Consider the following 24,495-nt stretch of genomic DNA (forward strand, 5'->3'; position numbering starts at 1 on the left):
AGGGTCCATTTGGTTCCATTTGTACACTCTCAGAGTTACAGACCTGTAAGGGTCCATTTGATTCCATTTGTACACTCTCAGAGTTACAGACCTGTAAGGGTCCATTTGATTCCATTTGTACACTCTCAGAGTTACAGACCTGTAAGGGTCCATTTGGTTCCATTTGTATACTCTCAGAGTTACAGACCTGTAAGGGTCCATTTGGTTCCATTTGTACACTCTCAGTCTCAGAGTTACTGATCTGTAAGGGTCCATTTGGTTCCATTTGTACACTCAGAGTTACAGACCTGTAAGGGTCCATTTGGTTCCATTTGTACACTCAGAGTTACAGACCTGTAAGGGTCCATTTGGTTCCATTTGTACACTCTCAGAGTTACAGACCTGTAAGGGTCCATTTGGTTCCATTTGTACACTCAGAGTTACAGAGCTGTAAGGGTCCATTTGGTTCCATTTGTACACTCAGAGTTACAGACCTGTAAGGGTCCATTTGGTTCCATTTGTACACTCTCAGTCTCAGAGTTACTGATCTGTAAGGGTCCATTTGGTAGTCCCCCCAGGAATCCGCGGAGAAAAATTCCTGATTCCGCGGAGGACAATCCTGATTCTGCGGAATTCTGTGGTGAACAATTCTTGATTCCGCGGACATTAATAAACAACCTAAAATGACCAGTTATCAAGCTAAAAATGATATAGTTCTAATAATCAAGTAAAACCCTTCATGAAATAGCTACAATTAATTGTAATTAGTGGTTAGAATAATCAAATAATCATTTTTGAGAATAAAAATCTAATATTAAATCTATTCTTTTTTTAATTGTTATTGTTTTTAATAATTACTTTCTGTTGCAAAGACTATATTGTCATGCAAATTAACCAATGCCCATAGTAACCACATTTTAGAGGATAGCCTGCCTACTACCTAGTATGGGTGTAATATTTATTTATTCTCTTCTGCATTAGCATTGTTATTGCCAGTACCATTATAGAGGCAGAGAGGAACTATAGTTCAGGACACAGTTTCTGTCAGGAACGAATGTGGGACCGGACCAATACAGCGTCAGTGCAACTAGCAGGAGGGAAGCTAAGCTATTCCCGAGGCTCTGTATGAAGTGGCCACTTGCCAGACCATGTACACATTGTTTTATAATGACTACTCCCGCCGCTCTGCTGCCACTCGCGACCGCTATTCCGCGGACGTCAGAAAAGTCCGCGAACGGCCGAGAAATCCGCGGGTGGTCGCGAATTCCGCGAAAAATTCTGCGATCGCGGAATCGCGGATTCCTGGGGGGACTAATTTGGTTCCATTTGTACACTCAGAGTTACTGATCTGTAAGGGTCCATTTGGTTCCATTTGTACACTCTCAGAGTTACTGATCTGTAAGGGTCCATTTGGTTCCATTTGTACACTCTCAGAGTTACTGATCTGTAAGGGTCCATTTGGTTCCATTTGTACACTCTCAGAGTTACAGACCTGTAAGGGTCCATTTGGTTCCATTTGTACACTCTCAGAGTTACAGACCTGTAAGGGTCCATTTGGTTCCATTTGGACACTCTCAGAGTTACAGGCCTGTAAGGGTCCATGTGGAACCCCCTCAAGGAACCCAGATGGTGCCTAGACCACACTTTGAGAACCACTCTGGTATCGGATCAGACAATTAATCTGTATCGACCCATTTAGAACGGGATTCACGTCAACTCTTTTGGGGTTCTTGCTGCTATGCACAGTATATAGCAACATAATCTTTTTGTAATTTTTGAATAAATATTTGAAGTTTTTGTAAGCAGAACACTTAGAAGCCGTTTCTGTAGATCCGAGTCAAACAAATGTAATGCCTACAGTTCCAAGTGCTTGTCCGGTTGGGGGGGTTCAAATATGATGATCTTTAGCGGGGCTCGCGGCCTGAAAACTTTGGGAACCATTTCTTGTCTTAAACGGATGTTTTCTCCCGCTCTCTCGTTCTGTGTGTGCGTGCGTGTGTGTGTGTGTGTGTGTGTGTGTGTGTTCATTCAGGGACCGCTCCCACAGCTCCCACAAGGCCAAGCGGTCGGTGATGTCAGAGGAGCGTTCAGGCAGTGTGTCGTCTCCGGGCAGAGAGCCGTCTCCTCCCCCGGCCAGGAAGAAATCCCCCTCCTCTCCTAAAGCCTCCTCCAAGACCCCCGCTCTGCCCTCCCCTCCTCGCAGGTCAGCTCCACTAGTCCTCCACTAGTCGACGGGCATTTTTTCACCATAGTTCTAGTCGACTCGGATGTAGGGATGTACCGACAGGAAAATTCTTGGCCAACATATCTGAATATGATTAATATATATATTATATATATGTACTGTGTATAATTTATTTGTTATTACCAATTTGTACCATTGCTATCATTGCTGTACCTTGTTGTAAAGCTACTGATTATGGCAAAAGACATGATTATGACAAACTCTTAACTTAAATAATAATCACCATTATGGTTTCATAATGGTGATTATACTAGACCTCTATTCTTCACACTATTCGGCGTTAAAAACTATTTTTAGCACTTTTCGGCTGGAAATATTCGATGGGCGAATGTTCGGTCACATCACTACTCTGTTGTGATGTACACCAGTGGTTCTCTACCTGTGGGTCAGCACCCCCAGGGGGGTCCCCAAATTATTTTGGGGGGTCCCCAGATGTTTAGCTATGTTAACATTATTTTCTCACTCAACAGAACAACATACAGTACAAGAGTATACAGGCTATCTGCACATTTCTAAAGTGACAATTTAAGGACTTTAACGACATTTTTAGTAGGCCTACCTCTGGTCAAACATTGGTTAAATTGTCAAATATTAGAGGCACAAACTGTGAAAATAACCAATCTACGAGGCGTTGTGAGCATGTAGATCAGCTATTTTCACAATGGAATAGATTGTGTCAAACTAAAATGTAATACCAACTCCTACAATTCCAAGTGCTTGTGCAGGGTGGGGGGTCCCCGGTCCAAATATGATTATTTTGGAGGTCACGGCCTGAAAAGGTTGAGAACCACAGGTGTACACAACCTTAGCTGACCAAAGTGCTGCACAGGTAAAAACAAAGTTAAGGTATTGTTTCTCTGACGTAACGCCTCCTTCTGCCCCGCAGGTCTCCCAGCCCCCCCCACCGCCAGCGGACCCCCACCTCCCCGTCCCGCCACCACTCTCCCTCCTCCCACTCGGGCTCCTCCGCCCAGAGACACTCCTCTCCGTCGCCGCGGCGAGGAGGCCGCGGCCGCTCCTCTCTGTCCCCGAGCTACACCCACCACCATCACCACCACCACCACCACCACCGCAGCGGCGGCGGGGGCGACGCCCCCACCTCGGCGGCGGGCTCATCCCCTCCCCCCGGAGGAGGCGGAGGAGGCTCCTCCTCCAGGCGCTCCCGCTCGCCCCTCCTCCCCTCCTCCTCGTCCCGCGGCGAGGCGGCGTCGCCCCACCGCCGCTCCGACAGGGCGGCCAGCCCCCCGGCCGGCCGCCGCCACTCCTCGCAGGGCCGCGAGAGGAGCCGCGGCCGCGGAGAGAGGGACCGTAGCCCCCCACCCGCTCAGGAGCGCAGGCACGACAGACGGGACGGTAAATGTTTCTTTTTTTTTTATAGAGCGTCGCAGTTTAAGCCCCGCCCGCCCTCACTCCGGTGTCGGAAGCGTTTTCCTCCATGCATTTCATCCATAGACATTTCATAAAGTATTTATTTAAACGTCTTTTAAGCCTCTGACAAAGCCACCCCGGCTGGTGAGGAATCACGACAATAAACACTATTTTTTGCATGCAACGATTAATTAGAAAGCTGAAAAAAAGATGAGGGTACGACTTGTATCCTTGTCCCAGTGTTTGCTTGCAGCTCTTCTGTTCACATGACATTTCCTGGAAATATTTTAGATTTTTTTTTTCCAGTACTGGAAAGTTGTGGAAAATATTTAGCTATGCATAGTTTTTGGCTATTGATTTTGTAAAAAAAAAAATCTAAAACACTTTTACACAAATTACACAAAATATGTACCTGTAACATAAGTAGTTTGTTGCCGAACGGGCTTTGTGATTGCCTAGTATGCAACTAGAAGTTGGGTGTCTTCGCAGCCCTCATTCTAGGCTGGCAGCCTTCAGGTACTCGCAGGTGGTCGATATATGTACTGCTTTTCCCTTTTGAAAGCAATCAAAGTGATTGTTTTTCCAATCAATCTCTATTCTCTTCACCATCAGCTACTCCAGTCGTGCATGGTTTTGGTTGTTTTCCCATGTCCTGTTTTAACCTCTGCTTTTCCCATCCCTGCTGAACAGAAAGCCGCGGCAAGCGCGAGAAGGACGGCGGGCGCGACGACCGCGACTACGACTCAGAGCAGGCGTCGTCGTCCCGAGACGACCGGGACGGCGGCAGGGACGGCGGGCGCGGGGAGCGACGGGGGGACGGCCGCGAGCGAGGGCGGGAGGCGTCCCGCGACCACCGCGACCTCAAGGACCCCCGGGACGGCAGGGGGGCGGAGACGTCGTCGTCGTCGCGCTCCGGCCGCGAGTCCCTGGAGCGCCGTGAGAGGGAGCGCGACAGGGAACGCGAGAGGGAGCGGGACGCCAAGGATGCCCGGGACAACAAGGACCGGGACAGGGACAAGGAGAGAGAGCGTAAGGAGGAGCTGCCGCCTCCATCGTCCCAGGACGACAAGAACTACGGAGGGAGAGGAGGAGGTACTGTAGGGGTTGGGGATGTCACCATCAGGGGTGTCACAAGGGGGGGGAAAGTGGGACTGAGCTACTAGGGCCCAAGGTGGAGGGGCCTTAATTATTTTATACTTTAGCTATTGAAAAATAGCAGATATACAAGCTCACAGCGTGGCACCCGAGTGCCGCGCTGCGAGCTTGTAGATCTTCTATTTTTGAAAAGCGTGAAAATGTATGCAAATCTTTGAATATATGTATTTTTTTAAGCGAATAATTTGTAACTCAAATTTTGCTTCTGGGGGGTCCCTGGAACTAAATATGTTATATTTATACCAGAAGGCAGACCGCGCTGGCCATGTTCAAATGAGCACTTGGCCGGTCGGGCAACCTGAAAGCAAACTCCAGCTGCCTGAATGTTTTATTTACCTGGGAAACAGGGAAATGATTACAACGACTATGGCAAAATAAATGCGGTTATGTCAAATCATTGCGATTAGATGATTTTGTAATAATTGTGACAGGCAGGCCTAGAAGGGGTGGGCGATATGGTGATACATATTATTGAGACGATACAATGTTCCACGATATGCCTTTTCAGAGATATCGTATATATCGTCATACAATGAAAATCCTGTTGAATTGTTAATACAGAGATTCAGTGCAGATTTCTTTTAAACCTGCATTTTGGTCTAAGTCAGTAGTTCTCAAACCTTAAAATGTCAAGGTCTCACCTTAACTCTGACAGTATACAAATGAAACCAACATTTGGTTTCTTTTGCATACTGTCAGAGTTACATACTTGTAAGGGTCCATTTAGACCTCCCAAAAGGAACCCAGAGAGTCTCTGGACCCCACTTTGAGGACCACTGGTCTAAATGGTCTGTTACTCCTTTTTCTTTTAGTTTTTGTTACCTTGTAATAACCTTAAAAACCTTCATGAAAAAGTATCTTGATAAGACGGTGTAACATGATACAGCTTTGACAGATCTGGTGATATTGTGTTCTTCCATATCCCCCCCCCCCCAGGTCACGGAGGAGGAGGACGGGACGAGGGGAGGAGCGGGGACGTCCGGTCAGAGAGGAGTGGCCGAGGGAGGGGCCGCGCTGCCGACACCTCAGAGAAAGGTCAGGAACGCGAAATAGATTGTTGCTCCCATCCCGTCACAATTATTACATAATCGCAAGTCAATCGTTAATCATTGCAGTTATTTGAGCGACAATTAACCGTCAAGTAAAATGTCATAATCGTGACGACCCTATCGTTTTCCTTTAATTTTTAATCAATAGTTTTTATTGATTATATCACAAAAACAATACAATTATGCAGATAATAAAACCCGAAAATACTGACTGTCTTGAATTTGCAGCAGGCTAAAACAATAATCTGTTCTTTATATTGTGGCTTTGTCACTAAGCTCCCTGTGAGCATGCCAGCAAATCCCATGCCTGTCTTGTCTTGCATGTCTCTTGTTTATCTCTGCCTTTGCTTTTCTGCCTGACAAAAAATACACCTTATTGCGACCGTAGGTCGCATTTACTACCAAAACCTCCCCGGGCTGTCTGTCAGTCAGTGAGTGAGTGAGTCAGTCAGTCAGTCAGTCAGTCACACTTTTGCCCTGCTCATATCTCCACAACCGTTGCCTCCATCCATGCCAAATTTTGCACACACACTCCTTGACTGCCAAACTACAACCTCCAAGGACCCCCGGAGTCGCTTATCTCCCGATTAGGGAGTCTTACTGGTTAAATAGTTTAGTCATCCCTTGAAGGAGACCCACGGTCAAACAGCAAGCACAACATGAAACTTCCAGTTTTAGTTTGTCTTCTACGTTTGATGCTTTTGTGTGACGCTTGTAGGATGATCAAGTATGGCGTTCATTTATGAAACTAAAGACAAAGTTAAAATATGGAGATAAGAGGTTTCTGCCGTACAACAACAACAATTACAAATATACCCATGTCTCACCCAAACCACCGCTGTAGGCTGTACATATGTGTCCCTCTTCCTTCAGGCTCCAGCAGAAGCTAACATGAGCTCCTTTACTGCCATTTATAATGATCTAAGGATGTCTTATAACGCCATCAAAGTAGCTTACCTTTGCGATTTTATAAAAAAATATCCATCCATTATTTCCAACTGCACTCTCTTGTAAAAGACAGGCGTATCGCTCACCGATCGCTCAAAAAAAAAGAGAGAAAAAAAGAAAGTCGAACGGGCGCAGCCGTTCCAATGAACAAGGCTGAAGTTTGTCCCTAGGTTGCACCAGTTGTAGCGTAGAAATGGAGAAACTAGATGCAGGCATAGAAATGGAGGAAAAAAGTGAGCCATTGTTTATGTGCGCTCCAGATTTGAGACTAGCGTTACGGGAGCTGCTGCTACTGTACACACAGTAGCAGCCACCATCTCATCTGCTCAGCCGCGGAAAAAACGAACGCTTGCTATGGCGCTGCGGGAAAAAGAAACAAGCGTTTGTTCGGCGGTAAAAGAGTTGAGTGTCTCTCTCCCATCAGAAACTGTAACATGTCTATCTTCATTCCGAAACTGTAACATCTAGATGTCTCACTTCCTTCAGGCTCCATCACAAACTGTAACATTGTCTCTCTTCCTCCAGGCTCCGGCAGGACCTCGCGAGGCTCCCAGCTGGAGAGCAGCCATGAGAGCTGGGAGTCTCGGGGCGGCGGCGGCGGCGTGCGCGAGAGGAGCGCGGAGCGCGGCTCTGAGAGGAGCTCTGAGAGGGGCGGAGACCGCGACCGCTACGAGGGCGAGCGCCGGGAGCAGGGCCGAGACTCCTCCTACGACAGGAGAGGAGGACACGACCGCAGGGGGGACAGAGACAGAGGTAGGGAGCACAGCACTGTTCATTCTGAATAACATTGTATATATTCAGGGTTCCCATGGTCATGAAATTCCTGGAAATATTTTGAAATTAGATTTTTTTTTTCCAGTACTGGAAAAGTTTTGAAATTGATCAAGGGAAAGTCCTGGAAAGTCTGGGGAAAAATAGCTACTTTTATTTTTGCTATGCCTGTCTTTGGGCATTGCACATAGGAGTAAGCAACACGTTATTGCGCTGAATTATTGTTATATCGTTGTTGCTGGGTGAAAACCTTGTATTTCCAAAACCATTCGTTTTGCATTCATCATTTTAAAAATGATTTAAACTAGTGAAAACAGCCGATCTACAAGCACACAACGCCTCGCACCGCGAGGCGTTGTGTGCTTGTAGATCTGCTGTTTTCACTACTTTTCTGCGACGGCCTTGTATGATGAAGCAGGGCTTTACTTTGCGAAGGAACGTACACATTTTAAACTTGGAGATATGAGGTTTCCACCCGACAACGACAATATAGTCCTGACCTGGAAATTGGGTTAAATATTCTGGAAACATTTTGGAAAAGTTTTGGAAATGCATTGGAAAAAAATGTGTGGGAACCCTGTATATTGGTCATCTGAAATGTTTTGCTTTTAGTTAATTAAATATCATAGAATTTCTTTGTTCGACTAAATCTTCAGACTACAGTTGATTTTCTCGACAAGAATTTATTTTGGCAGGCCTTAATGGTGTTGTAATGGCTGATTTTACACGTGGTTGCGTGCTGAAAATAGACGATCTACAACAGGGGTGGGGCAACTTTGATGATGGAGAGGGGCACTATATTTCCACACTCACTCCAGAGGGCTACAATGCATATACAGTCAAAAATGGCAAACATAGCAGTGAGACGTGTTTTGAGCTTGTAGATCGGCTTGTAGATCTGCTATTTTTGGAGCTGTGTGAAGCACAGGCTCCCTATACGTGGCTGTGTGGGTCTGTGTGTGTGTGTGTGTGTGTGTCTGTGTGTGTGTGTATCTGTGTGTATGTAGCCTGAACTTCCTAAACTTCGGCACGCTACTAGTCCCACAGTTTTGCCACCACACACTCGCGCCATTTGTCAAATCGACCGGCTTACTCGGGAATCGTGGGCTAGTAACTTGCTAAGAGAAAGGTTTAATTGATATTAATTTATTAGTGAATTAATTTTCCCCATTGACTTATAATGGGAATCGCAAAAACTCACATTCAATTATTTGTCTCTCGCAAACCATAGGGGCTAGAGTTTCAAGACTTGGAGAGGAGGTTCATAATGATTTCAAGGATTAAATAAAAAATAATTGTGTCATTTGGCCGCATGGTGGCGCCATAACACCCCACTTTACGTTTTGGCCTGTAACTCTTGAACCGTAGGTCGGAAAATTAAAAATATTTTTTCCCTGGATTCCTTGGGTCATGACGCATCTCCCCATATAGGCCACGCCCATTTGCGCCATGATAGATTTTCCGCCATCTTGAATTTTCTCCGAAACACCCTTTTTCCTCCTTTTCCTACATATTTTCTTCAAATGTCACAAAAATCGGTACACATGATACACACACACACACACACACACACACACACACACACACACACACACACACACACAGCTCCACTTCACACGGGTGTGATTTTTTAATAGGAATCCTGAATTATGTTTAGCTATTTTTGAATTGTAATCCGAAAAGTAATTTTTTTATTTAATTCAAATGCATTTTTTTATATGTTCTTATGTTAATGTTATGAACTTAAATACATAATACATACATTGGACACTAAAAAAAGGCTAGTACTAGTCATTAGCTACTGATATAGACTGAAGTAATTAAAGCGGGTCATGTTTGCATGTTTGGAATTGTAACAGCTGAAATCAATAATACAGTACATCAGTATTCCGATATTGGTACCCGATATTAACCTGTGGGCCGCATTAAGTGAAGGTGGGGGCCGCATGTGGCCCATGTATGATCTACAAGCTCACAACACGTCACCACACACACACACACACACACACACACACACACACACACAGGACGGGGTGAATGATCTCGGCTGACGGAAATGAAATGGTGTACCGTGTGCAGAGCAGCAGACAACATTCTAAAGGATATGCGTCAGGTTGTTCTCAACCGTTTGCTTGTCTTGTGTTTTCTTTCAGAGCCAAGAGCGTCGTCTCCCAGCAGGCACCAGGGCAGCAGGGAGGACTCGGAGAGAGACGACCGGAGGGACGAGCGACGGGACGACAGACGGGGCGACCGCGACAGAGAGCGGGAGCGCGAGCGGGAGAAGGAGAAGGAGCGCGAGAGGGAGAAGGAGCGCGAGAGGGAGAAGGAGGCGGAGAGGGAGAGGGAGCGGGCCAGGGAGAGGGACCGCGAGCGCGAGAGGGAGACCAGGGAGCGCGAGAGGGAGCGGGAACGGGAGGAGCGCGAGAGGGAGCGGGAGCGCGAGGAGCGTGACCGCGAGAGGAAGGAGCGGGAGAGGGAGCGCGAGCAGCGCGAGAGGGAGCGCGAGAGGGAGAGGCAGCGGGAGTGGGAGGAGCGGGAGAAGGGACGCGAGGACCGCCGCGACCGCAGGGACGACCCCCGGGACGAGAGGCCGGCGCGGGACGCCCACGAGGAGCGCAAGACCAGGCACGTATCAGCAGCGCTGTAAAAACTATGACCTTTTACCTTACCATTGATTGTTGCACAAATAATTTCAGATCAACGATTTAATTGTGGTTCTTTTTTTGGTTTTATTTGAACATTTCTGTTAGGATTTTAGGTTCTGAAGTTAGACAGGGCAGATATGGCAAACAACCTAAATATACTAAAACATGACTGGCATTTTTAATAACTGATGCCTCATTCACACTACAGATATATAGTTGAACGTTTTGCTTGGTAATTCAATGTAATCTCAATGGAAACCTTAAAGGCTGGATTCCAAGGACAGCCGACACGCCCAGCCTTTAAAGCTGGTTTCCATTGAGATTACATTGAATTACCAAGCAAAACGTTCAACTATATATCTGTAGTGTGAATGAGGCATTAGACTTTAAAAAGTATGCAGAATTTAACGTGGAAACACGCTCCTGTGTCTTTGAATTGAAAGTTTTGCACAGGCTGTCAAAAAAATAAATAAAATAAAACACACCGTTTACTGCAGATATTTGTAGGAATATGTCTTTACCTTTTAAAAAAAATGCACAATACAGATTTAGAAATTGGGACAGAAATAATCCATATTCGCCTGCCTTCCCCAGTCCTGGATGGCAACGCTATGTGAGTCCTGAGCTACAGCTGTGTGTGAGGCCACAGATCCAGCTAGCCTGTTGTAGGACTGCAGTCGTTTTTTTTAGTATTCACTGTAGGTCATTGTTTTATCATGACATTTGTCATTTTGACCTTCGATTTTAGAACTTTACTGTATATGTTTGGCTCTTGCATATCTGCAGAGAATATTAGTTCGAGATGGCGTCAACTCAAGACGTGTGACATAACATGTTTGGAATGCATGTTAGCAGCTTGATAGTAATATTCTGTACAGAGCCATCTAAAATCTCCTGAACTTACCCTATACGTTTTTTGTGGTGTTTGTGTGTCTCCACTACTTATGTGCACGGAAACTGGCTTACATAAAGACGTTAAGCACCAGTCACCATAAACATTGCCTCATGTTAAAGGGCTTTCCTTCTCCTCTCCGTCCCTTATGTTTCTCCCTTCCCTTATACCCTTCTCTTCCCTTATACCCCTCTCTCCCCTTATCCCCCTCTCCTCCCAGTCGTAAGAGGCACCGGGTGGAGAGCAGCCCCAGCCCGCGGCCGTCCCCCAAGCGCGCGGCGCGCGACCTGACGCCGGGAGACAGCGACGGCTACAACAGCGCGGAAGAGAAAAGTGAGCGCCCGATTGGTCGAGGGCAGGCCAAGCTCCACCCCCAGCCCCTCCTCCCCAACCCAGTGTGTCTGCCTCCACCTGACAGTAGGGACATTATGTTATTAAAGGGACACATGCTCCTTTTCGCACACCCCCTCTTAAAGGGACGGCCACCCACATGTTAAAGTCATGCTTGTCTTTTAGGGATGTGCGCTGCTCTTTAGACTACTAGACCTATTAAACCAGGGGCGCTCTCCCAAAAGTAGGGATGGAGCTAATTAATTCTTATCGATAATGAGCAACTTGTCGATCCTGCTTATTGAGCCGGACCTTTATCGAGCCCACTATTGAGCATTTTCTAATATTTTGTGGAAGACAAATTCTGAACAGAACTGTTATCTTTTTTTTATTGGCCAGTTGTCGACACTGTGAGTTTGTGGCTGACCACCATCTATGAAGATGACAACTGTCAAAAGTAACAAATATTATCATTAAATATCATCAACTCCTTTCATGGCTTCTAAAGTTGGCAAAACACCCGATGCCATGCTTTATTTTCAAGAGTCAATATAGTATTACAAATAACCTGAAAACCTACCACCACTGGGTGTGTTGGGTGTGTTTTAGTAAAACACACCCATTGTGAAGTGAGTGGTGCTATTCATGAGTTAATGTCATGGTAAGAGTCACGTGAAGCATGGCGCTGGGTGTACAACAAACTCTGAGCCATTCGTGCCAAGATGTAGGCCACAGGCCTGATGTAGGCCACAGGCCAGATGTAGGCCGCATTTCAGAGCCCGGATATGTTTTGGAGCACCTCTTGAAAATCATATGAAATGAGGGTCTAATGCACATAAAACTATGATGAGGATGTTGGTGTTTGTGATGCTAACGCTGTACACTGTGTGTGTGTGTGTGTGTGTGTGTGTGTGTGTGTGTGTGTGCGTGCGTGCTTACAGGTGGGGACAAGCACCGCCTGCTCAGCCAGGTGGTCCGCCCCCCGGCGGAGCCTCTGCTCCGCTCGCCGCCCCCCAGCGCCGCACTCCTATTGGACGAGAGGCCCGGGGGCGGGCGCTGGAAGGACGAGGAGCGGCGGGGGGGAGGAGTGGCGCTCCCGGGCGACAAGAGGGAGGGGCGCGGCGGCGGCGGGGGTCGCCACGACGACCGAGGAGCAGAGGGCAGGGGAGGAGGAGACCGGAGAGGAGGAGGTAGGACTGCAAGATAACTGTTATTTTTACATTTGATTAATCAGACGATTATTCAACCCATTTAGATCAGGAACGCATATCTGCGTCACCACTTTAACCATTATTTTATGCCTTAACTACGAGTAAGACGCCTCAGGGCGACATGCGACCTAGGTCGCGCGAATTCTTGGCCATCTGGCCACTGATGTATATCGGACCAGTTACCCATATATGGAGACCCCCGCTTATCCGGAATCGTGTCGCGGGGGTAACAGTTCCAAATGAGACCTCCAGATGTCCTTATCCCGAGCAACTTCCTCCACTCCATCAGGGAGTATACCGAGGCGTTCCCAGGCCAGTTTGGAGATACAATCCCTCCATCTGGTCTTTGGTCTGCCACGGGGTCTCCTCCCAGTGGGACGCGCATCGAGGACCTTCCTAGGAAGGCGCTCGGGGGGCATCCGTACTAGATACCCGAACCACCTAAGCTGAATCCTTTCCAAGTGTAGGAGCAGCGGTTCTACTCCAAGTCCCTCTAGTCTAGGGTGACTGAACTTCTCACCCTATCTCTAAGGGAGATACCAGCCACCCGCCTGAGGAAACCCATTTCGGCCGCTTGCACCCGCAACCTTATACTTTCGGTCATGACCCACACTTCATGACCATAGGTGAGAGAAGGAACGAAGATTGCTCGGTAGAAAGAGAGCTTTGCCTTCCGGCTCAACTCTTTTTTTCTTCACCACAGTGCGATTTAGCGACTGCAAAACCGCTCCTGCTGCTCCGATTTGACATCAAAAATACAATCCCTTTTATGCCCATACATGGAGATCCCTATGTGAGCCAGCCAAACAGATATGGGCCATGTCTTGGCCATCTGGATCTTCATATATGGGCATAAAGCGATTCTGGGAAATACCCATATATGGACGTTTACATAGGTGATGTCACCTGTGATATCACCTGTGATGTGTCAGGGGAACCACAGTGTCAGGCGTGACCTTCAGAGATACACGGATACGTGATAAAAAAATTGCAGATCTACAAGCTCACAGCACGTCACCGAGTGCTCCGAGCTTCTAGATCTGCTAGTTTTGAAAAATCTTGAGTGCAAATCTTTGAATATATATATATATTTTTATAGCAGACATTTGTAGCTCAAATCCTTCTTTCTTTTGGTCACTGGAACCAAATATTTTCAGATGGGGGTCCATGGTCAAATGCATATAATTCCAGGGGGTCATTGACATGAAAACGCTTGAGAACCACTGACATAGAAACAATCTGTTTTTCCCGTTAGGATTTAGAGAATATTTTTAGGTATTTTTCAGGCCTAAATGATTAACCCATTTAGGCCTAGAATTATTGAATGCTTTAACCAGTGAAAAATAGCAGATATACAAGCTCACAGCGCGGCACCGAGCTTGTAGATCTGCTATTTTTGAAAAAGTCGTGAAAATGTGTGCAAATCTTTGAATATACTGTATTTTCAAAGCGAACGTTTGGAACTCAAATTTTGCTTCTGGGTGGTCCCTGGAACTAAATATTTTGAGATGGGGGTCCGTGGCCAAATAAATATCATTTTGGGGGTCCTTCACATGAAAAGGTTTGAGAACCACTGACATAGTAGTCTCTCAAGAACAGACTAACTGAGCTCCAGTTGAGTGAAAAGGACCTTTTCTTTGACGATGGCTGGCCAGATTGCTGACATAGAAACATTGGGTTTTTCAAAAAATCTTAGAAGGATTCAAAAGACACTTATAGAATCGGGTCGAAATTCTAATTTTCACTATTTTTCAAAAAATAGCAGATCTACAAGCTCGCAGCGCGGCACTCGGTGCCGCGCTGTGAGCTTGTATATCTGCTATTTTTTTATATTTAAAGCATAAAATATTGCGTCATACTGTGTTCAGGCCTAAATGGTTAAATGGTTGCACCCCTAGGAGGAGTCGGAGTCGGGGACCACCTCCTGCTCTCGGAGGGCGGGGCGGGAGGCTCCTCCCTCCTACGCGACGCCCGCAGTCACAGCAGGGACCACCAGAGGGAGCCGGCCAGCCCCCCAGGGGGGCTAGGGCTGCTGCCACCGCCGGTGGCCGTGGCCTCGGGGACCCCCTCGGCAGCCCCTCTGCTCCTCCTGCCCCCCGGCGCGGGGGGACCCCCAGAGGAGCTCCAGGGCCATGAGGAGGGCAAGAAGAGGAACAAGTCCCAGAGGAAGGGCCAGAAGAAAGGACGCAAGGAGGAGGAGCCAGGGGGAGGGGGAGGAGTCCCCCTCGGAGGAGGTGGGTTCAGTTCTGACGCAGTTATTTCAGATAATAGCGATTATTATTTTTGCATTGGCGTCATAATAACATCTCGAATTTATACCCAAACTACGTATTTTGTTCCCAAAGACACTTTACATTTGATTTGATTTAGTGTTGTCACGATACTTGATTTCTAACTTCAATACAATATTTTGAAAAAAATATCGATATTCCATACCACGCTTTTAGTGCAAACATGTTTATTTTAATTGAAAGAGAAACACAGAACTTTTTGAGGTAGATGGTAGTGCACTTTTCAAAAACCTGCCTTTGGGGTTTTCACATTCCTAAGAACAAATAAGGCTGTGCAATCTGTATTTTCATAGTAACTAACTTATTACACAGTATGTTGTATGCATGTCTCAACCAACAAGAGAGGTAGAAACTGAGTATACGTACAGGCAGACAGAACATAATATTAATACATAATGCAATCAAGAGCTACACTACCCACAGCTCAAATACATGACATGGGGGAACATGACAAAACAAATAAAAAAGGTTCTATTTCATACCTACCAACACCTGGATATCAAGGTGTTGAAAACACTGCCTCTGGCTGTTATCCGGTATTCATAGAACCATTCGTTTTATTGAGGGGGGGGGGGACACTTAAGAATAACTAAAATGGAAACAGTGGAAAGAAGAAATAAGGGGGAGGTGGAGTTAGATGGGGAAAGTGATATTGAAGAGGTGGGTTTTTAAGTGCAGTTTTGCCAGAATTGGTTTCCATGTTGAAAAATGTTACATTCAATACATTTTCAAACATTTTCCCGAAGTAGCAGAAATGGCTGATCTACAAGCTTACAAAGTGTCACAAAGTAAGGTGTTGTAAGCTTACGAGTTGTAGTCGTGCTGGCTTCCTTGATGTAAACCTGTCGTGATCTCTCCCTACAGCCCTCATCCCTGGAGGAGCAGCCTCGGACCGCTTCAACCCAGAGCCCCCCGGAGCCAACGTCCCCGGGTCAGAGGGACCCCCACCCCAACCTCTGCTGCACTCCCCCCGCAAAGGAGCCAAGAAGTAGGTCACAATTACTACATATACCGGTAGTCACCATGACTTTTTTTGCATAATCGCCATCATCTTTCCATGTTAAAAAAATTCAAAAGAAGTGTGAAGGGAGCGGTGCTTTTCATTAAAGGACCACCTCACCTCTGGGACAACCAGATCTTATTGTATTGTTGTTTGGGACAAGATCAACACAATCATGAGTTATTTTTTTATGGTCAATCTGTGTTTTTAGATATTTTAGTATTTCAATATGACCAGTTGTTGCATGATATTGCATCATCTAATGCATCATGCTTTGTAGCATGCTGAAATACTAAAATATCTAAAAACACAGATTGAACACAAAAAATTAACTCAGGATTGTGTTGATCGTGTCCCAAACAAGAATAAAATAAGATCTGGTTGTCCCAGAGGTGAGGTGGTCCTTTAAGTGATCCGCGAAGCCAATGTGACAAACTTTGATGTAGGCCACGCTTCAGAGCCCAGACAAAGCCAAATGTTGGAGCTTAAAGCTCCTTCCAGGAGCACCGCTCAAAGAAAACTACAATAGCAGATCTAAAGGTGAAAACGCGTCGCATGTAGATCGGCTATTTCCCACGAGTAATGTTTATTGTTAAGTTTAAAGTAATTAAATGTGTTATTTGTCATATCTGCCCTTTGCACATTTAGTTTACGAAGGCCAAAAGCAAAACAGAAATGTCATGTACAACAACGGAAACACAATTTCAATTATCTGTGTGACAATTAACCGTCAAGTAAAATGCATAGACTGTATAAAAGATATGGACAAAGCGAAGCCATTGGTTTCTATGCAGCGCACAATATGGGTCCTTGGCATGGGTGTTGCCATCATAGATTGAAATGCAAACGAGGGAGGCTATTGGCTGCAAACGGTCACGTGCAACCGCAGGGATACATGGGAGAATGTGGTCGGAGCCTCCCGAAATACAGCACACGAAGAAGAACACAGCCGGCTGGTATCAGTTTAGTTGGCCACGCCCCCCGCAACTTTATCATCGATTGTAACATAAATGAGACCTTATTTTCACAAAACGCATATCATCGTGATTGAAAGGCAATTTTTAACTAGCGATAGGAACCATAAAGTATTTATGAAAATGTTAATTAAGGTTAGAACACAAAAGGGGAAATGAATGGGATCCAATGGAGAACAATTCTTTTTGCAACCGGCCAGGGGGAAAACAGCGCAACTAGCGGCCAATCATAGGAAGTTTTAGTACCGTATTGGGCTCATTTTAAATCGGCGGAACTATGCCCCTGGTAAAATGTCATGATTGGTTCCACAGCCCTGCCAAGAAGAAGGCCCTGGACAGGAAGAGGAAGAGGTCCCGAGGCGGGGAGTCGGACGCGTCTGACGAGGACCCTGCTGCTCACCAGCCAGCGGGGAAGAGGAAGCGCGGGCCGCGCACGCCGCCTCCCTCCTCCATGAGGCCCGGGGAACACCGGGGGGCGCTAGGGAGCGCCGGCGCCGGGGGCAACGTGGAGCCTTCCTCGCTGCTCCTCCCCAAGATGGACGCCAACTTCAGCGACTGGTCGGACGAGGAGGTCGGGCCGGAACGAGCAGGAGGAGGAGGTAGGCTTGTCATCATTATTACGTAATGATCGTCCGATCATGGTTGTCATAATCGTCATTTCCATGCTGAAAAATGTACATACATTTTCAAATGTAAAAAAAAAAATGCAGAAGCGGCTTACAACGTGCCACAAAGTGACGTGCTGGAAGCTTTTAGATCTGCTATTTTTCGCATTTATAAAAAAAAATACATTGTGTGAAATGATTAAATATACATCAAGTAATTTATTTGTCACATCTTAACATTTTGTCTGCCACCATAGACTGTCGTTTATGCCCCGGAAGACACGTGCGTGTGCATGTTATGTAATCTGACCATTCTAAAATGGAGGTCAGTTTCTTTACAAACTGTCGCAAAACTAAAATCTTAACCAGGGCCGACCATCATGATTGAGTGTAGCCGTGAAAAAGAGCGGTTTTCTGCCTTTTCAACGTTATTTGCTCTGTATTCAGAAGAGACGTTTTTATGTTTTATGTTTTTTACAGTATTGAACAGGAGTCAATGGAGAATAGACCTCCATTTTGCTTCTGGCCTTGTTTTTGTTAATATGTTCAAAGCCAAGAACACAAATAAATCAAATCGTTAATGGCAGTTAATTCGCGTGCCAATTCATGGTCAACTTAAACTCTGATAATGAACAGTCCTAGGTGTTGGAGGAGGAGTAGGAGGTGTGGAATCGGCCATGGCCAGCGCGCCTCCCCCGCTGCCCGCTGACAGAACCCCCACTGAGCAGCAGCTTCAGCAGCCCAGGCGAGGAGGGCCAGGGTCAGGAGGGGGTCTCCTAGGGCTCCAGCCGGGAGGAGGAGGAGGAGGGGTCCGGGACGGCAGAGGGCCCGGCCGGCCCCTCATCGCCCCGCTGCTTCCCCAGGAGCCCCCCATGCTGCTGGGGACCCCTCAGCCCCTCATGTCCCAGCCGCTGCTGCGCAAGCCCCCGGCCGAGCAGCACCCTGCGCGCAGCAGCAGCATGGGCAGCAACCAGAGCCGCGGCGCCGCCGCCGCCGCCGCCGGGGGAGGAGGTAGGGCTGTCACAATTATTACATAATCGTCTAATCGTGATTTTTTTTGACATAATCGTGATTATTTTTCATAATCGTCATAATCGTTTCCATGTTGAAAAATTTTCATATATTTAAAAAAAAAAGGTCAAAAATTTTGGAAATAGCAGATCTACAAGCTCACAACGCGTCGCATCGCGACGCGTTGTGAGCTTGTAGATCGGCTATTTCCACTATCAAAGTTATTTTTTAAGTAGTAAGTTGTCAAATATGTCAGTAATTTCTTTGTATATTTAGGTTATGTGTCATATCTACCATGTGCAACTTCAAAGCCTAAAAGCCAAACAGAAATGTAATTATCAACGACAAAAAACACAATTAAATCGTTAATCGCCAATTATTTGAGTGACAATTAATCGTCATGTAAAATGTCATATGGTGACAGCCCTAGGTGGAGGAGGAGGCCGCTCCGGCTCCGCCTCGCGCCGCCTGCGCTCGCCCTCCAACGAGTCGGCCCACCGGGTGGGCGAGGACCCCCAGGGGCCCAGGGCCCGCCGCGGGAGGCTGCCGGGGCCCGCCGCCAACAACTCCTCCTCCTCCCGCGACAGGGAGCGCGAGAGAGAGCGCGAGAGGGAGCCGCGCGACGCCAGGGACGGCAGGGCGGCCGCGGCGGGGGGAGAGCCGCCCGGCGCAGAGAGGAAGAGTCGCATCGACCAGCTGAGGAGGGGAGAGCCCAGCCGCAGCACCTCGTCAGGTAGACTCACACACACACACATGCACTGTGATGCTTAAAGGTGATACACCATGCATTTAAAAAGTATTTATGTCATATTGTTTATGTCCCAAAAAAACGTTTTTCAAAAGGTTTGAGGCTAAATTACCACTCCTGAATAGAGAGCATCTCTCATTTTGAATGGCTCTCAGAGCATTTTCAGCTGCAGTACCACCTGCAGTACCCAAAAAAATGTGTTGAATTTTTTTTTTCTTTTTCTTCAAAAACAACCGTCGATGACGTCAGCAACGGCAGCAAATCTGGACAGCCTGTTTTGAGAACCCGTGGGATGCTTTTAACCTCCACCTTCCCAAAACCAGAGAAAGACAACGGTCAGAAATGGGACTTTGTGAGGATAGAAGGTGCTAGTGGAACCCCAAAAAAAGGTTTTAAAATAGGAAAAGTGAAATTTCATGGTGTATCACCTTTAAAGGTATAAAGCGTCATTCCCACAGGGCAAAGTTATAGAACTATATAACTAGAAAGATGCATTTGGAAATTGCAAGTGTGGTTGTCGTTGACTCTAATGGGGAGCCAATATCAAGGTGTATATATACGGGGATGCTTGTGATGTCTGATTGGGTGAATGGTTACATCAGATGATGAGTACCTCAGACACATCATCCAATGGGAAAACCCTTAGAGAGAAAGGCTGTGCCAATCACAATCACAATAGTGTGTTGCCCTGCGGGGCAACCACACTAACTATAATAACGATATCATTGTTGTCCTTCCACTTTCCACCTTCCACTTCAGTTGAGAACGATTTTTAATTTTTCACATACACTTTTAAATCCATTTAATCCTTGTGAACCGCTGCCTCTGCCTGACTACTAAACCAGAATCTTCCGTCTCCTCTCCCAGTTCTTGCAGACCTGGCGGCACCGAGTCATTTTATAATTTTATCGTCTATCATCTTGAGAATGGGCTTATTCTGTGTAAAAAGACATATTTAGCCACTTGTACGCATGCCCCCACATACTGAAATCAAAATAATTAAAATCTCTAAAACGATAGAAAGGAGTAAATTAAAACATTTTAACTCATCTTTTATATTCTTTAATAACTATCTAAAATATGAACCCTTGTTGTAAATAAAACAAAGTTGTCCTAATCATGATGGATTCATCAAAAACACTCTTTTTTTCTGTTGACTCATACTACCATTATACTGTTTTGATACATTCGCAGTGATGTCATTACGTGCGCATCCCGCATCAAAAACTCATTCAAGTCGCCCAGGGACTCATTCATGTCATGGTCCTGGGGTCCCGGGGATGCGCCTCCATTGGAGTCCATGTTAAAATAATTTACTTCTTCTACTTAAGTTGCTATATTTTCACTAGTGGTTCTCAAAGTGGGGTCCTGGGTCCTTGAGGGAGTTCCAGGGGGTCCCCAGATAAATGATAGTTAGGAACCAAATAGAACTTTATGGGTCTGTAACTCGGTGAACAAATGGAACCAAATGGACCTGTTCCATTTGTACTCTAGTATTTTAACATTTAATATAAATTGGGGTCCCAGTGATATAAATATAATTAAATGGCTGTAGCCTAGTGTATTTAGAAATCCTAGTTCTAAGTTCAAACATTAGCCAAATTGTAAATTAAATATAAGAAATAGGCAAACATTTTGAAAATAGCCGATCTACAAGCTCACAGCGCTCGAAAACATTGTATTGAGGACTCATAAAACTTTTCTGGGACCCATTTGAATGACCACCTGTGGGTCCCGGGACCCATTACATTGAAAACCTAGTAACTTCACTGCATTCGGACTGAAGGACCTGCAAAAAAATACTGTCCCAGCGACTGCAGGGCACACAGAAGCCATTGCCGACTCATAGATTAGTGAACAGCACCATCTAGTGACCGAAAACGAAAAGAGATCTCTTTTTTGGCACAAAAGTGCTATATTTAGAAAGAGGGATCTCGGCATGCCATGGAATGTGTTAATTTACAAAAAAATATATTGCAACAACTAAAATTACACGGAGGCTTTACCTTTCACAGCTTTAAAGGTAAAATAACGTATAAGTGGGTTAGTGCAGGGGTTCCCAAACATTTTTGTCTCAGGGCACACCATAAATATTGTTTTAATCCAAGGCACCCCTACATTATAACTTTCACTCCCAGCACCTTATATTTATAGCATATCGTCGTTGTCGGGTGGAAACCTTTTATGTCCAAAACTGTTCGTTTTGTAATCATCATCATCATCTATAAAAACTAGTGAAAACAGCCGATCTGCAAGCACACAACGTCTCGCATCGCGAGGCGTTGTGTGCTTGTAGATCGGCTGTTTTCACTAGTTTTGTGCGACATTCTTGTATGATGAAGCAGGGCTTTGCTTTACCAAAAGCACACGTACACATTTGAAACTTGGAGATACGAGCCGAGGTTTCTGCCCGGCAGTGACGATATTTTAGTGATTATGTTGCGAGGAAAACATTGAGATAATAGCCATTTTGGTTAGAACTTAATGCAAATAACTTTGTACTTCAAGTTTAAAATGATACCAAATATTTTTTCAAGTGTCCATATAAATTCCAAATATTATCGAATTATCTCGCGGCACCCCTGGACTGCCGTCGCGGCACCCCAGGGTGCCCCGTCACCCACTTTGAAAACCCCTGGGTTAGTGAACGGCTGTCTCCGCCTGACAACGCTAAACCAGAATCTTCCGTCTCCTCTCCCCCTGTTCTTGCAGACCGTCAGGACTCTCGCAGCCACAGCTCCAGGCGCAGCTCCCCGGACTCTGAGCGCCAGGGCCGCTCGCGCTCCCGCGCCGGCTCCTACGACAGCCGGGAGCGTGAGCGCGAGAGGGAGCAGTTTGAGCGGGAGCGGGACAGGAAGGACTTCCGGCCCCAGGGAGGAGGGGGTCCGCAGCAGACAGGGACCCCCCTCCCCCTGCAGCAGCAGCAGCAGCAGCAGGGGCTCCAGCCACAGCCCCCCTTGCTCCTGCTCCAGCAGCAGAACCCTGCTCACCCCCACCCGCACCCCCACCCCCAGCACCCGCAGTCCCAGAGGGACTGGGAGCCCCCCGAGCCACGGGAGTGGGGTCCCGGCGGGGGACGGGACCGCCGCGAGCCCCTGCTGATGCGGCCGGGACGAGAGCCTCTACTGAGGGAGCGCGACATGCGGGAGAGGTAGGGGCCGCTATGTCACAGTTATTATAACATAATATCTAAACCAGTAAGACTCCCTAATCGGGGAGATAGATAAGCGACCGGCAGGTTGCATACACAAACTTTAGAAGGCAGTGGTAGCCAATCAGGAGGGAATATTGGAACTGGGACAGATCCATGTTGATGACATGACTGTAGAGATACTGTGTAGCGCTTTGCGTAGGCAAAATAGGGCAAAATCTGTAGGAGCAGTGTCCAAAAAATAGTTTTGCAAGAATGGGGCTCATGGTGGCGCTAGAAGAGGGGCATGTGAGAAATTAGGTGGTTTGGCAGCCAATGATTGTGTGTGCAAAGTTTGGCATGGATCGGGGCAACGGTGGCGGAGATACTGTATGAGTAGGGCAAAAGTGTGACGTGTGACAGACAGACGGTGGAGGTTTTGATTGTAACTGCGACTGAGTAATTTCCATTCATGTATATGATAAATAATGTATTTGAGAGAGCAGATCAGATCTCCACGTTGTATCTTAAGTATAAAATGATTAAATATGGCCACTCGCGTTATTTATTTTGATGATGTTTAGCGGTCATTGTCAGTTATTTCTTTGCATATTTGAGTTAATTGTAATATCTGCCCTGTGTCTGTTGTTTCCTTACCTCAATTACACCCCAAACATTCAATATTCTGTGGTTTTTGGAACATAAGTTCAGAAAAGTGGGTTAATTTGCCTCTGGATGTACATATCATCATCCAGGGGAGGAGGTGGTTGTAGGTGAGGGTGAACGAAACAACTGAACTGGTAAATGGTGCATTGGAACGATGCAAACACAGTGGAAAGTAACATCAAAGGTAGCCTCGCGTAGCCAGGCTTTACTCATCTGCGAAGAGAAAAGCCTGGTGACAATATAAGGCATAAAGCGTTGCCGTGTGAGCTTCCCAGGAAGTGAGCTTCCCCGGTTTTCCCCTAACGTAACTTCCGTTAAACGCAGCACTTCCGCTAGAAATCTTGGAACCAACCGGAAGGCATATTGTCCACAGGGGGCATCAAAGGTGATACACCCTCCCCTACAACCACATCCTCCCCTGGATGACGATGCGTTAGTCCAGGGGAAAATGAACTCACTTTTCTGAGCCTTATTATTATTATTTTATTTTTATTTTTATGTAATGACCCCTTTAAAAGGCAAACAGAAGTGCAATTTTGATTTATAAGTTCCAGGGTTCAATGACAAAAAGAAATCGATGAAATTGACAAGCGAAAATGTCCCAACTCTCTCTCTCTCTCTCTGTGTGTCTCCAGGGAGAGAGAGCGCCTGCTCCCCGAGGGCCTGCTGCTCCAGCAGCAGCACGAGAGGGAGCGCGAGAGGGAGCGTGACGGCCGGCCCGACCCCCACAGGGAGCGCATGATGATGATGCTGGACATGCCGGGGCCTCATGCTGGCGAGGGGCCCCGGGGCCCCGGCCGGGGGGGAGGAGGGGGAGGAGGAGGAGGGGACATGATGCTGAGGCCCGACTACGAGCCCCTGCTGCCCCGGGAGGCCTTCGGCCTGGAGGCGGAGAGGCCGGGGAACAGCCACCACCACCACCACCACCCCCTCCCTATGGGGGAGCAACAGCGCCTCCCCGTGGACAAACCTGACAGTGTGGACGGTAGGTCTGGGAGAGCAGGGATGGTCAGATATGCACGGATTAAAAACCATTTAGGAATTATTTTATACTATAGCTATTGAAAAAATAGCAGATATACGAGCTCGAAGCGCGGCACCGAGTGCCGTGCTGCAAGCTTGTAGATCATGAAAATGTGTGCACATTTTTGAATATATATATATTTTTAAAGCGAACGCTTGTGGGGTGCCTGCTGGCCTACTGGTCCAGGCGCATACCACTTAGGCATTGCCACATAGGCATGGATACCTGGCGGCGTCGCCGGTTCGATTCCCGATCCGGACGACATTTGCCGCGTGTCTCTCACCATCTCCCCCCATTTCCTGTCAGTCTACTGTCCTATCAATAAAGGCATAAAACCCTAAAAAACTAATCTTTAAAGCGAACATTTGTAACTCCGATTTTGCTTCTGGGGGTCCCTGGAACTAAATATTTTGAGATGGGGGGGGGGGGGGGGGGGGGGTCTGTGGCCAAATA

The 24,495-nt window shown here is 46.8% G+C and overlaps 1 protein-coding gene across 2 annotated transcripts in view; it reads left to right on the forward strand.

The window, feature by feature from the left end:
* The window catches only part of zc3h13 (zinc finger CCCH-type containing 13), a 43,760-nt gene that overhangs the window by 9,761 nt on the left and 9,504 nt on the right, over window positions 1–24,495 (forward strand). For both annotated transcript variants that reach the window (XR_013961732.1, XM_080720710.1), the window contains exons 9-23: window positions 2,012–2,182; window positions 3,111–3,577; window positions 4,283–4,684; window positions 5,684–5,782; window positions 7,270–7,497; window positions 9,669–10,140; window positions 11,273–11,469; window positions 12,324–12,572; window positions 14,492–14,827; window positions 15,749–15,872; window positions 17,171–17,457; window positions 18,100–18,474; window positions 18,899–19,207; window positions 21,935–22,373; window positions 23,654–24,003. Coding sequence is in view for 1 of the 2 variants with exons in the window: in XM_080720710.1 (XP_080576836.1) it covers window positions 2,012–2,182; window positions 3,111–3,577; window positions 4,283–4,684; window positions 5,684–5,782; window positions 7,270–7,497; window positions 9,669–10,140; window positions 11,273–11,469; window positions 12,324–12,572; window positions 14,492–14,827; window positions 15,749–15,872; window positions 17,171–17,457; window positions 18,100–18,474; window positions 18,899–19,207; window positions 21,935–22,373; window positions 23,654–24,003 (4,505 nt within the window). In the remaining variant the exon portion in view is untranslated. The remainder of the gene's footprint in view (window positions 1–2,011; window positions 2,183–3,110; window positions 3,578–4,282; window positions 4,685–5,683; window positions 5,783–7,269; window positions 7,498–9,668; window positions 10,141–11,272; window positions 11,470–12,323; window positions 12,573–14,491; window positions 14,828–15,748; window positions 15,873–17,170; window positions 17,458–18,099; window positions 18,475–18,898; window positions 19,208–21,934; window positions 22,374–23,653; window positions 24,004–24,495) is intronic.

This window comes from Nannobrachium achirus (genome assembly GCF_963921795.1).
Source record: "Nannobrachium achirus genome assembly, chromosome: 24".
In the NCBI taxonomy this organism is placed as follows: domain Eukaryota; kingdom Metazoa; phylum Chordata; class Actinopteri; order Myctophiformes; family Myctophidae; genus Nannobrachium; species Nannobrachium achirus.